Source organism: Chrysemys picta, chromosome 10 (genome assembly GCF_011386835.1).
Source record: "Chrysemys picta bellii isolate R12L10 chromosome 10, ASM1138683v2, whole genome shotgun sequence".
Lineage (NCBI taxonomy): Eukaryota > Metazoa > Chordata > Testudines > Emydidae > Chrysemys > Chrysemys picta.
Genome location: NC_088800.1, coordinates 30,392,307 through 30,408,335, shown reverse-complemented (window position 1 = coordinate 30,408,335; position 16,029 = coordinate 30,392,307). Strand labels below are relative to the sequence as shown.

The 16,029-nt window shown below is 40.3% G+C and overlaps 1 protein-coding gene across 27 annotated transcripts in view; it reads left to right on the top strand.

Moving 5' to 3' along the window:
- The window catches only part of APBA2 (amyloid beta precursor protein binding family A member 2), a 304,744-nt gene that overhangs the window by 153,482 nt on the left and 135,233 nt on the right, over positions 1 to 16,029 (top strand). For 16 of the 27 annotated variants that reach the window (XR_010590738.1, XR_010590739.1, XM_065558317.1 and 13 more), the window contains 2 exons: positions 7,414 to 7,559; positions 14,516 to 14,551. Coding sequence is in view for 22 of the 27 variants with exons in the window: in XM_065558317.1 (XP_065414389.1) it covers positions 7,414 to 7,559; positions 14,516 to 14,551 (182 nt within the window). In the remaining 5 variants the exon portion in view is untranslated. The remainder of the gene's footprint in view (positions 1 to 7,413; positions 7,560 to 14,515; positions 14,552 to 16,029) is intronic. The other 11 variants (XR_010590740.1, XR_010590741.1, XR_010590742.1 and 8 more) reach the window with 1 other exon arrangement.

The window sequence follows — 16,029 nt, the reverse complement described above, 5'->3', positions numbered from 1 at the left end:
ACTACAGTTTTCAACTGAAAAAATACCCACTTGTCAGAACAAACATGCATATTAAGACCTGGTCCTAAAGGGTTGGATGCCCTGTTTAAATGCTGAAAGATGAGCTCTTCAGGTTTTTATGTTGTTTAGATTAATTTCCCTGCAGATAGCTGAAATATCATCTCAAGCATGACTTCAGAGGATTTTACTTGTTAATTCTATTATGCTGACACATACAGTTCTCTTCCCCCGTAGATCATAGATCTTAAAGAATTCAATTTTTAAGACCAGTCCTTCCCCAAGAACAATGTATTTTCATTTAGAAATATACACTTCTTGGGCAGACTTTTCCCAACTTCCTGATCTCACTGGCTTGAGCAGCAGCTTCTGTTTTCAGTAGCCTCCTTGAGAGACTGTGCAAATGGCAAGTTCCAAGGCTACCCGTGATGGTTCGCAGGATTATCCAGGGCTGTGAGGTACCTCTCTAGCACCAGCTGTTCCCTTGAGGAAGCCTTGTCTGTGCTTGCCAGAGGTCAGCTTCCTGACACCCACAGCAATAGGCAGCACAAGTGCTCCCCTCTCAGCCCATGCAAGCTCTACTGTTCCTCTGCAAGTAGTGATAGGCACACCCTAACTCCCGAGCGTCCCTCTGTAATGTCCAGCCCCTGATCCTCTGGACACTCACAGAAGTATTAGACTCACGTTTGCAAAGGAACAGTATGCTGCAGTTTACCGGTTACACCTTGGACCGCTGTGCCACTTAACATGCAGCACTTAGAAATACATGTGGAGGTGCATTCTCTAACAAAGAACAGAGATTCAAATGATAGCAAGCAGAAATATTGAAAACAAAGTGTTACCTGTAAAATAAAATCCTAGTAGAGCCGAAGCTTCCATTGTGAAGTACACAATACTAAATGTGCCTCTAACCCAACAGACATGTCAGTTTCTCTTGCCAATATGAAAGGAACATGTTTGTCACCTTCTGGTGACCTGCTTCAACTTACAGACCTTAAGAACATAATTTCCAGTAAAGGTACATAACTCCTTTAAATATGCAGCTTACATACATTTCATAATGGTTTAGATGACCAATGTGTTACTGGCTCTCAGGAGACCCCCTCACATGCCACCCGTTAGTGAATTATTGTGCATATAACTGATCTAGGGGTTCTCTGTGCATCCCTTGTGCCCTCTGCCAGTTGGCATCAAGAGGTTCCTGAGTTATGCTACTGCCCCTGCTGAAGGAACTTACATTTAACTCTTGGCATTTACTGGCTAACAAGCCCTAAATTGAGGTAAATTAAACACTTTCCCTTCAGGCAGAAGAATCAAGAAGGAATGTTGGCATTGGAAATAAACACTAACAGAATTGTGCAGTGGACAAGGGGAAAGGAGGAGAGGGCAGAGAGACTGTAGAAATTAGATGCTAGAAAGCTAAAATAAAACTTTACAGTGCTTCCATATGTAGTTAAAAACCATTTTTTTTGGTATAGTGAACATTTTGTTTTTTCTTTCAGTTTTAAAAGTTCACTGCTCTAGTGTTGAAAATGGGATCCATACAGCTTTTAGGATAGCATGAAACACATTTTTTTAAGTTTTAGTAAAATTTGTTTCCTCTGATTTTTTTTTCTTTAGTAGCATAGCAAGAGAGGATGAACTGTCTATTGGGTTTTCACTGTCGTGTAGGTATGGTACCATCACAAAAGTACATGGTACAGAAGGAGTTCATGTTGGCTAATCAGATCGCTCTCTGAATCCAAAGCCAAAATGCCCTGTGTTTTATTACTGCTATTCATTTGTATTGCATTGGGCCCCCGAGACAAGGCACAGGACCCCATTGTGCTGGGCATAGTACTCACACATAATGAAAAGACAGTCCCTGCCATTAACCACTGAACATTTTCCTGTTTCTGCAGTGACCTCTGACAGAGGTACCACATTAGTGCACTAGCCTGCATCCAATTAACTATTTAGGGACACATTTTCAGCAGCACTCCTTAACTGGGGTAGCAGCCAGTATTTGCAGTTATATACGGTTGCATATGCAAAGTGTCTGCACATGCAGTTACCTGTCTTGTGGGTGCAAACATACTTTTTTGCAAGCACAATTAAAGGAGCCTGTTGAATATTTGGTCTGCTATTATTAGATTTGCATCGGTAACAGATTCCTTCTCTTGAATTCAGCTGATTTTTCATGGAATAACTCATGCCTCCAAGTGCAGTATTGTTGTGTTTTGAGGTTTTTTTAAATATGTTTATGTTTATTGCTAGAAGAGTCTCATTCTATATGACACTTGCACCCTATAGCAAAGAAATAGTATTGTTAAATGTTACATTGCCAAAATAAAAACCCAGGACATCAAATGCCTTTTTTAAAGAGATACTGTATGCACTTAAAATCATATATATTTTTAAAGAAATTATTGTTTTATCAGTAACATCACAAGGCAGCATAAAATTCAAACCTATTTTCAAACTAAATTTGTCTTTCTCCAGTTTTGAGGTGTATTCTTTTCCCATTCCTTGCCTTCACTGTCATAGGGGTATGTCTACACTGGCAAGTTTCTGCGCAACAAGTTATACCACTTTTATTAAAGCACTGGAATTAAACCACTGTTGCGTGTCCACACTGTGCTCCTTGTGACGCTCCTTGTGAGGAGAGACAATGTGTTTTCGGGGACAGAGAGTGTGTCAGCACGCTGTCTTGTAAGTTCAGACAGGGGTAGGAAGCAACCAGTCCTGAGGCAGGGGGAGCGGGAGCGGGAAACCCTGACATCAGCCCCCGCCTCCCTCCCCCGGCCCCAGCTCTCTGCACAGCAATCTCACAGACACACAGACACACACACACACCAGCCTCTGTGTTCAACAGCACGAGCATTCCACATTAATGGTTTGCTTTATGGGACACTTCCGGAGGCCAATTGATTGCTTTCTGTGCAGTAATGTGTTTACACTGCCAATACAGCGCTGGACCCTCTGCACTGTAAGGCTTACAACTCTCATCAAGGTGGTTGTTTTGCAACGCTGCAACTGAGGAGTTTCTATGCACTAAGTGGCTTGGCAGTGTGTACACCTCGGGAGTTACACTGCAGAAAGCTGCTTTACTGTGCAGTAACTTGCCAGTGTAGACAAGACATAGGACTTATATACTTGCTTAGTGTCAAGGACATGCTTATGTGCCTTGCCGAATTGGGACCTTAGCCAAGTATATATGTGAACTGTTACGTTTTCAAAAGCTATAATTGATCTAGAAAAGACCACTCAGGTTAACCAGTTTGACACCTTGCAATTTGCAGTAATGCTCCCTACATCACTTGCACAGATGTGTTATCTCATCGGAAGGATATCTCCATTTCCTTCTTGATGGAAAACTGTTGGAAGATTTATCCACATAGCATGCTTCCCCTTACCCACTGCCCCTTTGTATAAGCTCTTGATATATAAGATGTTAAAAATGTTGCTGAGGTTGTAATAACCACCATCTGTTGATAGCATAGTGATCTTGCCAATGTCATCCACTAAAGTTTCTCTTTTGAAAAGATGAAGGAGATTTATTAAGGTGAATCAAAATCCTTAAAATAAAACCTTATAAATAAAGCTATTTTAAGACACACTTTGCTGCCCCTACTGAAGCATTAATAAAATTATTTAAGGGGCTTTTTAAGTAATAATTTACTTCTACAATAAATATGTTTTAAAACAAACTAGCTGAAAGTCATGTTCACTGCCACTAAGCTGCTGGGAACACATGACATGAATTCATGGCTCTTTTTTCTTTTACAACAGTCAGTAATTCCATAGACACCTAAAGTAGGGCAGGGATTATAGCTCCATGCTCCACTTGAGGTGTTAGTGATGTCTTTAAATATAGCAGAGGAAATGCAGAACTGTAGGCTGATGTCTGTGAAGGTAAAGTGCCTTTCAAGTAGTCTCCCAGTACTTTGGAACAGAAATGGAGACAAAAATCTATTCCTGGAGAGACTTACAAAGCATTTGATATTGCCAAGGATAAACCAAACCCTGCACCTTAGACGCCCTTGAATTCAGTAGATGGCATGTGTGAATAAAACAGGGTAGTGGGCCTATATTTGTAGATAAGTGAAACTTCCTTTTCTAAAATATTTTGTTGCAAATCCTGCAGCATTATGGATCAGACTTCTCGTCATTGTTTGACTTGCCAAGGATTGTATAGGAGAGGATTTGTAAGTATTATGCCAATATGTTTAGTTGTGTGCTGTAGAAGAGACAACGATACATGAGACAAAAAGCTAGGCCTGAAAAGGCATTATATGCACTTCAGCAAAGAGATGCATCAGTTCTTTGTAAAGTATATATCCCTTTTGGTGAAGCAGGTAGAGGGGACCAGAACACCTTAAAGAGAAACTGTGCTGAAATCAGCTCATTAGATGGGATCACAAATCTAAAATCTGGTGTCTTTGTGGAATTTTTGCCTATTGTTCTTACTCACTCAGTAGTTTAGAACTGCACCCACTGTAATTGATTCTTGAGATACTAGGTAAATGACTTGACCCACTGTGGAACTGGTCATGCAGTTTCTTTGATGAGTAGACTCCTACAGATTTGGTTGAGGTTCCTTCTAATTTTTTAGAGGGTACTGTCAAGATATGTTCAATTATTTTAAAAAAATTCTCTCGCCAGTACACTGAGATAAATTCTGCTTTGGGTCACATTGATGAAGATCCAGAATAATTTAATTGAGGTTAGTGGATTAGCACTAGATTTACACTAGTTTAGTCTATAGCAAAATCTGGCCCATTGTTGTAAATAATTACCCTTTGGAAGTTTGAAACTGCAGTCTTCCCTAACCGAACAAATTGCTCCATTTTGTGTTAATGTTGGTTAGTTAATGTTAGATCTCTGGAGACTGTGGGGCTGTTAGTATTGATTTTTTTTAAATGTACTGTGATTACCGAATTACAAAGACTGTTTTGTTTCTGCAGCAGGCTGACATTAGAGCAGTCAGATGTTTGGTCTGTATAGAAGTGTAAGAGGCAGCAGCATTTTCTGATGAAGAAATTGAAGGGATTAATCACACTCAATTTGTGTTTGATGATTTTTTTTAAAATTAGAATTTAGGACAATGTGGAATTAGAAGTATCCACTAATTAAAGTAGATGCGAGTAGCTACATCTGTGCATTCTATCAAAGTAGCATGGTATTTATTTTTCCTGTTCAAGGGCTCGCCCATGCATGCATCAGACAAGTTCAGTTGGTTATATATGTAAGCAAGATCACTTTACCAGAAAATTGTTGTTGAATTTTTTTTTTTTTTTAAATTAAATTAGCATCTCCATTCAATGTCCCTTTTCCCCAGTCACACAATTAATTTGTTTACTTGGGAGAGATGGTTTAGCAGCTTGGCATGTTGATATGGCTCATAGCAAGTTCCCGTTGTAGAGCTGTTGGAGAACACAGAGTATTTACAGTCAAGGGATTGGTGCCAAAATTGTGGAGTGACTGCCTCTTTAGTGTTGATGTAATCAGGCTGAAAATAAGACTTAACCATTGAATAAAGGAGACGAGCATAACACAAGTACAGTATAAATACCATCCTTTATTTCTCTCTCCGTCCCGCCTCCTCTCCTTTTTCCATCCCTGGAAAATTATCCTGGCAGTTGCTAAAGCAGTTTGTAAAATGGTAGTTAATTTGAGAATCTCACTGAAGTCAGTGAGTCTATCTATTAAGCTAAACATGTGCATATGTGCTTTGCTGGATTGGGGCTTAAATTTGAGTAATATTCATCAAAAATAAGTTCCAAATTTCCTTATTTTCTCTTCATTTTTGACTCCAGGTTTTTTTTTTAATCTGTCCACTTTTTCCTCCTCTTCAGCTGCCATCTGGCATCTTCCCTTCTTTCAGATGGATGGGGTGATTGATGTGCTGTGCAGCTCTACCCTTAGTGTTAATCCTTGGCAGGCTATTTGGACTTCTTTATTCCCCCAGTTATTAGTGTATACCATCTGTACGAGTCTGGAAGCTGTCTGTCTGAATCAGTTCCTGAACTCAGGTCCATCATATGGCCAGAGAGCATAAAGACAGCTTCTTTTCTGTTGTGGGTAGCATTGTCCCCAGACTTTGAAGTTCAGTAGTGGTCCTCTCTTGAAGCAAAGTACACAAATGTCCTCCAAATCTTCTGTTTCTGACTACTATTTTTGCCCGACTTACAGCCCTATGAAGGGTTGCTGATCTCTTTACTGTTTCATGGCCCAGTGAAGACAGCCTTCTCTGTGAAACATGATCTTTTCTGCTAAATGTGTGCTTCGAATATCTGTTGAGTCCTTCCTACCTCTGCCAAATAAGTGTGTAGCAGGACATGCCTGTCGGTGTGCCCACAGTGTTACTTAGTGTTTGAATTTTTTTCTTTCCTTATGTTAGGCAGTTTACTAAATTCGATATACTCAGCATAAGAGCTTTCAGGGGGGTGTTAACATAGATGATGATTGGTAAAATAGATGTTAAGTGCTCATTTGTATCACCATCCTCCTAATTCCTTTGTGTATTTTTGCATACAGAATTACTTTTGTAACTTTAGAGAGTTATGGCGTGCATAAGAAATATATTATTTTAAAATGGAAACATCAGTGACACAGACACAAAGAGTCTCCTTGCAGCTTTTGTTCCTTTTTAAAGTTCTTGGGTGTATGAAATGAAGTGCTGTTTTGATTGTGCATTTTTGCGTTAACATCATCTACCACAGCAAAGAAATACCTCTGTCTCAGACCTGCCAGATATTGTACATTGGATGTGATGCTCAGATATTTGACCCCCTACATCACACCTACCTGTATCAACCCTAGAATGTGATTCGTGAAGTGTTTTTGTTTTTCCTTACTTGCTGATTCACAACATGCAGTTGTTGCCCATGGGTATCTGTCATTAGTGTGAGCTAACAAGATTCTACTGTAGTTGGCAAAGAGTTTGGCGATCTGTGCACTTTTTTCATTCCCATTGACAAATATGGGTACCAAGAAACCCAAATAGAAGAACAGAATTTGGCCCAAAGATAAGAACACTCAATACATGTAACATATTATGAATGTTACATTAATATCAATTGGAAGGAAGCTTGTGCATGCATTTGAGAGCAGTATTTGGCCTACTATAGTGAAGAGCTCTGTTGTGCTTTTCCCAAGGCAGCATGCTACAATGAACTACTCTCTAATTCCAAGATCAAAACATTATGCAGATTTTTAAATACTACACATTTGCTTTTTAGGTGTCTGAGACAACATTTTGGGAAATAAGTCTGCTGTTTAATGTGTGTTGGACTTTTCAATGCTTCTTTTAATTAGACTGTTGTAATGAAAGAAATGTATTAAGGAAAACTTGTGCAAGTATTAATACCCTTCATTAAGTTTTTTGTTGCCCTACCCCCTTTTGGAAGGTAATAATTGTATACCTGTCTGTAGTTCCAGGACCCTGTGAACCTGAAGATCTCATTGATGGAATCATCTTTGCAGCCAATTACTTGGGTTCTACACAGCTGCTCTCAGAACGTAACCCTTCCAAAAATATAAGAATGATGCAAGCTCAAGAGGCAGTGAGCCGTGTCAAGGTAGGTGATTTTTATGGTCTGTAGAATAGACTCCCTTGATAACTGGACTCTGAATAGTGTGAAATGTCTGAAGCTTCAAACCTACTGAGAGGTGCACTCAAGTGAATACATATCTGCTGATGTGAAAATCCTCACTGTTTCCAGTGTCTAGCATTGTAAAACTGACAAATCCTCTGAAGAACAAAATATAAATTATTACAGAGGCTATTCCAAATTGCACAGTATAAGTACTGAAGGTAAAATCCAGACTGTAATAAGAAAACATTCCAACTGTAAAGCATAGAAGACTGGTTTATGACTGATTTCTTCCTGCCCCCATTTTAGATCCTGTAAAAGGTTATGTAAGCAGTTGAAAGCATTTCAAAAACATCAAAATATTATTTTCTTAAAGCATGAAGGTTCATTACCAGATCTGTGTTTGTGTCACTTAAAACCATGGATTTGCATGGAAATATTTTAACACACAGTGCTTTCTGTGGTCAATTAAATAAATGCATTTTATTTGAATATATAATCCAGATAGAAGAATTTTTTTAACCATGCTTTGAAGAATTGATTTATTTAGATTTGTACCATTATATCAAATCTACATATAGATAAGGACATGATCTGAAATGTGTAGATTGAAGTGTTAATCAGAAAAAAATACACATTTCATTTAAAATAATTTAATCAGTAGAATCGGCATATGTTTGGAGACATCCAGTTTAGGTCAAATAATCTGCTCAGCAAGACACACATCTTTATTGATTCTTGATTTGGGCTTTAGAAAGGCTTGGAAGGCGTTAAAGGTAGTTATTCTGCTGCTACAGATTCTTGAGCATTCCAAACCTTGGAATTTCTGCTCATGAGATTCTTGAGAAGTCACAAGCACCACATGAGCGTTGACTGTGATTTAACATCAAGAAACAGTTTTGTTAATTAATTCTGCTGCTAAACTGTCAGGTGTAAGGCAGTCCTGGAAGAAGCTTTCAGCTTCATATTTTGTATGGCAGTCTGATGTATGCACATGATTAATGTGGCTATAATTTTTATAGATAACACAGAGAAAGGAAGAGAAGTGAGGACTTGGCGAGATTTGAAGTGCTACAGCAGCACAGCTGCAACAGCCCATCAGTGTAGACACTCACTACAGAAACGGGAGGGATTCTCCCATCAGCCTAATTAATCCACCTCACCGAGAGGTGGTAGCTAGGTCAACCTGTTGACCTAGCACTGTCTATACTGGGGGTTAGGTCTGCTTAACTACGTCGTGGAGGGGTGTGGGTTTTTCACACCCCTGAGCATAGGTTGACTTAATTTTTGACCTGGCCTGACTTACAAGAGTGGCTGGCTTTATTATTCATAAAATTGTAACCTTTTTTTGCCTTTTGTAAATATACTTTGTAAAAACATTGGTGACATTTGAAGTGGACTTGAAGTGAAGGGCAAAGCAGCCCCAATGTAGCTGAAGTAAGAGATGTCATTATCATGTATTGTCTCCATGTGCTTGAAATAGGAGGTATAGTAACTTGGCGGTACTTCAACCTAATGTATTTGATAGATGTACTTGAAAAATGGTGTCCCTGAGGTATCTGAAGTTTGAGGCAGAGCTGAAAGTAACACTACAGTTATAAGAAAATTATGGTATCCAAAAGTGGCATTCAGTGGTTTTCAGTGTTAATAAAGATGTAAAGATCTGCAGAAGTGAATTCTTATCTTAATTTCGCTATAGCACATTTTTAATGGCTTGATTCACAAAATCTTTGGCAGTACATACCAAGTTTATGAACTAATCAGTTTTATCTGAATATTTGATACTTGTAGATAGTGCAACTACTGTACCACACAAGTACTGCCAGCAGGTCTCAAAGGTGTTTCTCAGATCATTGTTTTTCTGTCCTAGGGCAGGGCTATTTATGCACTGCAAACTTTTTTAAATAACCTCACTTCAAAATCTGCCTTTCACCAGGAGAGTCATTTTGGAGACTTCTTGTACAATGAGCAAAAAACCAGACACATAGTGCTTTTCAGCATTGCTTTTCCAAGCTCACTTTGTCTCATGGGGCATGGAAGTGGTGGCTCTCTCTGGCAGAGAAGCACCATTTCAGAATTAATTTACTGGAAATTCCTCTTTAATGGGTGCTTTTAGCTCAGTAAGAGTACCTCTACACTATGCGCCGGATCGGCGGGTAGCGATCTATCTATCAGGGATCGATTTATTGCGTGTAGTGTAGACGTGATAAATTGATCCCCGATCACTCGCCCGTCAACTGCTGAACTCCAGCAGTGCAAGAGGCAGGAGCAAAGTCGACGGAAGAGCCACGGCCGTCGATCCAGCGCTGCGAGGACGCGAAGTAAGTCATTTTAATTTGATCTAAGATATGTCGACTTCAGCTACGCTATTCTCTTAGCTGAAGTTGTGTATCTTAGATTGATTCTCTCCCCTGCCCCACCCCCCCAGTGTAGACCAGGCCCAGATGTGGTAGTGTTATGCTAAGGAGTTGCAGTTGCTTCATCATCATGTAAATAGGTTTCCTGAAAAATATGGTGGAGAGGTTGGTTGGGAGAGGAAAAATCTGTAGAAGGCATCCCTGGTGGGAGGAGAATTGTGAGTTCCTGTTCTGGTATTTCCTCTGAATTCTACTTTTTTTTGGTTTGCATTCCCACAGAGAAAGAAAGGGGTCTGGACTCAGTTGTGACGGCAGTGTCAGTATCTGCCAGACCACAAGGCTGTGTGTGGGGAGGACCTGTGTCTCCTCAAGTCTCCCGGGGCCCCGACCCCTCCCCAACTTTCAAACAACAGTGCTTCAGTTCAGCTTTTTAAGTGGAGGGGAATTCCTCAGTATGGAGGCCCCCTGTGCCAAAGCTAATACATCTTCTGCGTGGATTCACTGAATAGTTTGTATGGTTTCTCACACCCTTCCATAAGGGCCAGGGAAGTCTCTGTACACAGATGACAGTTCCCTCACCATTCTTCATAGGGCAGTGATAAGGCTCATATTTTAAGAAGACTGGGAGCCACAATAAATGAGTATTCCTATAGGTGTCATTAACTAAGAGCGAATTTGAACACAGATAATGTGAAAGCTATTATATATGGACCTGGATAACTGCCAAGGCTGCATCAAATATTCTGATTAGAGGCCGGGTCCAACTCCCATTAAAGTTGATGGGCATCTTTCCATTAACTTTACTTGGAGTTGGATTGCCCCCCCTAAAAGGGTGCAGCATTAGAGAGGTGTGATATCACTGGTGGCAAAAGCTGCGTACTAGATTACTGAATTGGAATCCATTGGCTTTTACCAAATGGGCAGAGTACAATGGATTCTTTGTAGGGTCTAGAAGAGAATACACACAGTGTCATACCTAAGTGTAATGTGCATTGCTGTGTCACATACACTCCTGCCCTTTGTGTTAACTATCACACTGTAGATCCTATTTCTTCCTTAACTCTCATAAGGGAAGTTTCAGAGTAGCAGCCGTGTTAGTCTGTATCCGCAAAAAGAACAGGAGTACTTGTGGCACCTTAGAGACTAACAAATTTATTAGAGCATAAGCTTTCGTGGACTACAGCCCACTTCTTCGGATGCATATAGAGTGGAATAAATATTGAGGAGATATATATACACACATACAGAGAGCATAAACAGGTGGGAGTTGTCTTACCAACTCTGAGAGGCCAATTAAGTAAGAGAAAAAAAACTTTTGAAAGTGATAATCAAGATAGCCCAGTACAGACAGTTTGATAAGAAGTGTGAGAATACTTACAAGGGGAGATAGATTCAATGTTTGTAATGGCTCAGCCATTCCCAGTCCTTATTCAATCCTGAGTTGATTGTGTCTAGTTTGCATATCAATTCCAGCTCAGCAGTCTCTCGTTGGAGTCTGTTTTTGAAGTTTTTCTGTTGTAATATAGCCATCCGCAGGTCTGACATTGAATGACCAGACAGGTTAAAGTGTTCTCCCACTGGTTTTTGAGTATTATGATTCCTGATGTCAGATTTGTGTCCATTAATTCTTTTGCGTAGAGACTGTCCGGTTTGGCCAGTGTACATGGCAGAGGGGCATTGCTGGCACATGATGGCATATATCACATTGGTAGATGTGCAGGTGAACGAGCCCCTGATGGTGTGGCTGATGTGATTAGGTCCTATGATGATGTCACTTGAATAGATATGTGGACAGAGTTGGCATCGGGCTTTGTTACAAGGATAGGTTCCTGGGTCAGTGTTTTTGTTCAGTGATGTGTGGATGCTGGTGAGTATTTGCTTTAGGTTGGGGGGTTGTCTGTAAGCGAGGACAGGTCTGTCTCCCAAGATCTGTGAGAGTAAAGGATCATCTTTCAGGATAGGTTGTAGATATCTGATGATGCGCTGGAGAGGTTTTAGTTGGGGGCTGAAGGTGACAGCTAGTGGTGTTCGGTTATTTTCTTTGTTGGGCCTGTCTTGTAGGAGGTGACTTCTGGGTACTCATCTGGCTCTGTCAATCTGTTTTTTCACTTCAGCAGGTGGGTATTGTAGTTTTAAGAATGCTTGATAGAGATCTTGTAGGTGCTTGTCTCTATCTGAGGGATTGGAGCAAATGCGGTTATATCTTAGAGCTTGGCTGTAGACAATGGATCGTGTGGTGTGTCCTGGATGGAAGCTGGAGGCATGTAGGTAAGTGTAGCAGTCAGAAGGTTTCCAGTATAGGGTGGTATTTATGTGACCATCGCTAATTAGCACAGTAGTGTCCAGGAAATGGAAATGGATCTAGGCTGAGGTTGATGGTGGGATGGAAATTATTGAAATCATGGTGAAATTCCTCAAGGGCTTCTTTTCCATGGGTCCAGATGATGAAGATGTCATCAATGTAGCGCAAGTAGAGTAGGGGCGTTAGGGGACGAGAGCTAAGGAAGCGTTGTTCTAAGTCAGCCATAAAAATGTTGGCATATTGTGGGGCCATGCGGGTACCCATAGCAGTGCCGCTGACTTGAAGGTATATATTGTCCCCAAATGTGAAATAGTTGTGGGTGAGGACAAAGTCACAAAGTTCAGCCACCAGGTTAGCTGTGACATTATCGGGGATACTGTTCCTGATAGCTTGTAGTCCATCTTTGTGTGGAATATTGGTATAGAGGGCTTCTACGTCCATAGTGGCCAGGATGGTGTTTTCTGGAAGATCACCGATGGATTGTAGTTTCCTCAGGAAGTCAGTGGTGTCTCGAAGATAGCTGGTAGTGCTGGTAGTGTAGGGTCTGAGGAGAGAGTCCACATAACCAGACAAGCCTGATGTTACGGTGCCAATGCCTGAGATGATGGGGTGTCCAGGAATTTCAGGTTTATGGATCTTGGGTAGCAAATAGAATACCCCTGGTCGGGGTTCTAGGCATGTGTCTGTACAGATTTGTTCCTGTGCTTTGTCAGGGAGTTTTTTTAGCAGATGGTGTAGTTTCTTTAGGTAATCCTCAGTGGGATCAGAGGATAATGGCCTGTAGAATGTGATGTTAGAGAGCTGTCTAGCAGCCTCTTGGTCATATTCCAATTTATTCATGATGACGACAGCACCTCCTTTGTCAGCCTTTTTGATTATGATATCGGTTGTTTCTGAGGCTGTAGATGGCGTTGTGTTCAGCATGGCTGAGGTTATGGGGCAAGTGATGTTGCTTTTCCACAATTTCAGCCTTTGCACGTTGACGGAAGCAATCTATGTAGCAATCCAGTCTGTTGTTTCGACCGTCCGGAGGAGTCCACGCAGAATCTTTTTTTTTTTAGTGCTGGTAGGGGGGATTCTGTGGGTTGGTATGCTGTTCAGAGGTATGTTGGAAATATTCTTTGAGTCGGAGACGTCAAAACTAGGATTCTAGGTCACCGCAGAACTGTATCATATTCATGGGTCTGGATGTTACCATGGACATATATGACATATATTTCTTTCATATGCTTGATTCCCCACAAATGTTAACACACTCATACAGAAATTAGGTGGACCTTTCATTCACATTCGCATCTATACAGTGAACATAACTGAGTGGTATTTTGCAGCTTGTTAGGGCAATGACCACAGGTAAAATAAGTAGCCTTTTGGTGAGTGACAGAAGTTTGACTCTCCTCCAACACCTTTTGCAATCTCTCTTCTGAAGAGTTGTCCAGGCTCTACCCACAGATTGTTCTGTACTGTATCTGATCTCTGCACGTGTCCATTTCAGAAGCATCCAATAAAACTTGATCCTGATCCAGTGCTTATTTTGTGCCAGGGCTGAGCCCTGGCACCTCTAGCTTGGCAATTCATAGTCCTGGCACCTCTGGGTTTGCTGCATCATTTATGAAAGTAACAAAAATTGCTCGAGCCCCAGCACCTCTTTCATTACAGATTAAGCACTGTCCTGATCTAAAAGTTATGAGAGACAAAGTGTTCCTTAAATCCTTTTGTTCAGGAAACGGTATCCTTATATTTAAGGGGAATTACCCGCCTTTCATATTTTGATGCATGAAACTCTTCATTTAGAATAGTTGTAGGAGCTACCATATTATAAACATAGCCTGATGTTGAAATGTTAGTGCCTTAATAGTACTTCTGGGACTAATACGACTTTTGTATGTACAAATATATCTCTTTGAATGAATAAAATGGGATTTGGACACCCTGAAAGTGCACATGTAAGTACCTGGTATGCAATTTTAGGTAATGGTGTATCCAGCAGGAAAAAAATGTAATGAGCAGTTGTTAACAGACAACACTCTACAGTATTTCTGTAATCAGTTGACAGTATGCATAACCTCATTTGACAATGTCCGTTATCTCATTAAAGCCAATATGCTTCAAACCTGTATAGCTTGTAAACCAATCTCTCCTTTTATTTGCAAAAAAAAAAAAAAAAAAAAAAAAATTTAAGAGGCTGGAATCATAATCAAAAGGTTTCCCTGACTTCACGCACTGTCTTTTCTCTTTTTTTGTGTGCATCTGTCTGCTTTCTTTTTTATGCTGTTCCTCAGAGGATGCAAAAGGCGGCTAAAATCAAGAAAAAAGCGGTGTGTAAACTGTTTTTCTTGAATGCTAATGTTTGTTTACACTTTTGTTGTCCTTGCTCCCTGTGGAGTGTTGTGTTTTTCATTACAGATCCTCATGAAGTTGTAGTTTTGGTTTTACTTGTTTAATAGTAGGCCACTGGATGGAACAAGAAACACTTGTTTATTTCTTTCATCTTCCACTTGCTGGAGTGCCTGTCTGTTGCTGCTCTTCTGTTTAATGTCACAATGTCCTGTGGTTTGTTCAGTCCAAATAAACAGCCAATTTTATGATGGGGAGAATTTTTAAAAATCTAATGCTTATGCTTGTTTTAACAGGAGAAGCAATTAATGCTGATGATGTTATTTGATATGACTGTGACTTATTGTGTTTGTATTAATTAAATTATTCTGAATATTTAAGCGCACACAAAGTTTAATTTTCCAACTCAAGATGGTAACTACCACAATTTGCTGATGAGATATTTCACCCAATTACACAAAATATACATCAGTAGGGACGGGCTAAATGTAATTGTCAAAACAGTCATTAGAGCGAATCTCACTATTTGTGATCGTCTTGATTGTAAGTGATGCAGTTAATTCTTTGCCAAAGTGTAATGTGGCTTTCACTCTTTGCATGTTGTTTGACCCACCTGGAATATAATTAACAAAACAAAAAATGCATTATTTTTATTTTTTTGTGACTGAATTCAGTGCTGGTGAGTGGTCCTGGATTGATACCCCTTGGAGAACAAAGTCTTCTCTTTTTCCACAAGTACAGGTAGAGTGCAGGCAGCAATAGAGCATGCTTCCCTATGCTGCTTCATCAGTGATCCAAGCCTCAGCTGGAAGGAACACCTCTTCTGATGAAGGTGTAGTTCAGGCTCTATGGCCATTCAGTCCTTGGTTTCTGCTGAGACTGCCAACAAGGGTGCTACTCTGTGTCCATTGTGATGGTAGACATTGTGATGTGGGCACTTCTCCACTGAGAACTAGATTAGTAATGGGATGTAGAATCTTTTACCTCAAGGCCTCTGATCCTAATTCAACACAACTCAGAAGAGACCAGATATTTTCCTTAGAGTGCTTGTCGATATGCACATTCCACTGATGGTGCACATGCACCTCATATGCGTGCTAGAGATCAGAATCTTTGTGGCCAGCAGTACCCATAGAGTGTACATACTGACTTCAATCCTCATGCTCTGCTGTGAGGGCATATAAGGGTGAGGCACAAAGACTGCCATTCAGTTCATTACAGCTTGGAGTCAGAGCCCAACTGTCCAAAAGACTGCCAAGCTTTCCCTTAGATTTTTTAGCAGTATTTTTTACAGTTTAGTTTATAGTGTTGGCTTTTATGGTTTTTAATTTTATTCATTTGGTTGATTGTTGCAACCTTTAGTTGTTAGAATCACTTTTTGTCAGTGGTATGGCATCATCCAGTTCTCCTGTATTCAAATGCAGGCCTTCATGGGAGGGAGCTATCCCAGCTTCAAATG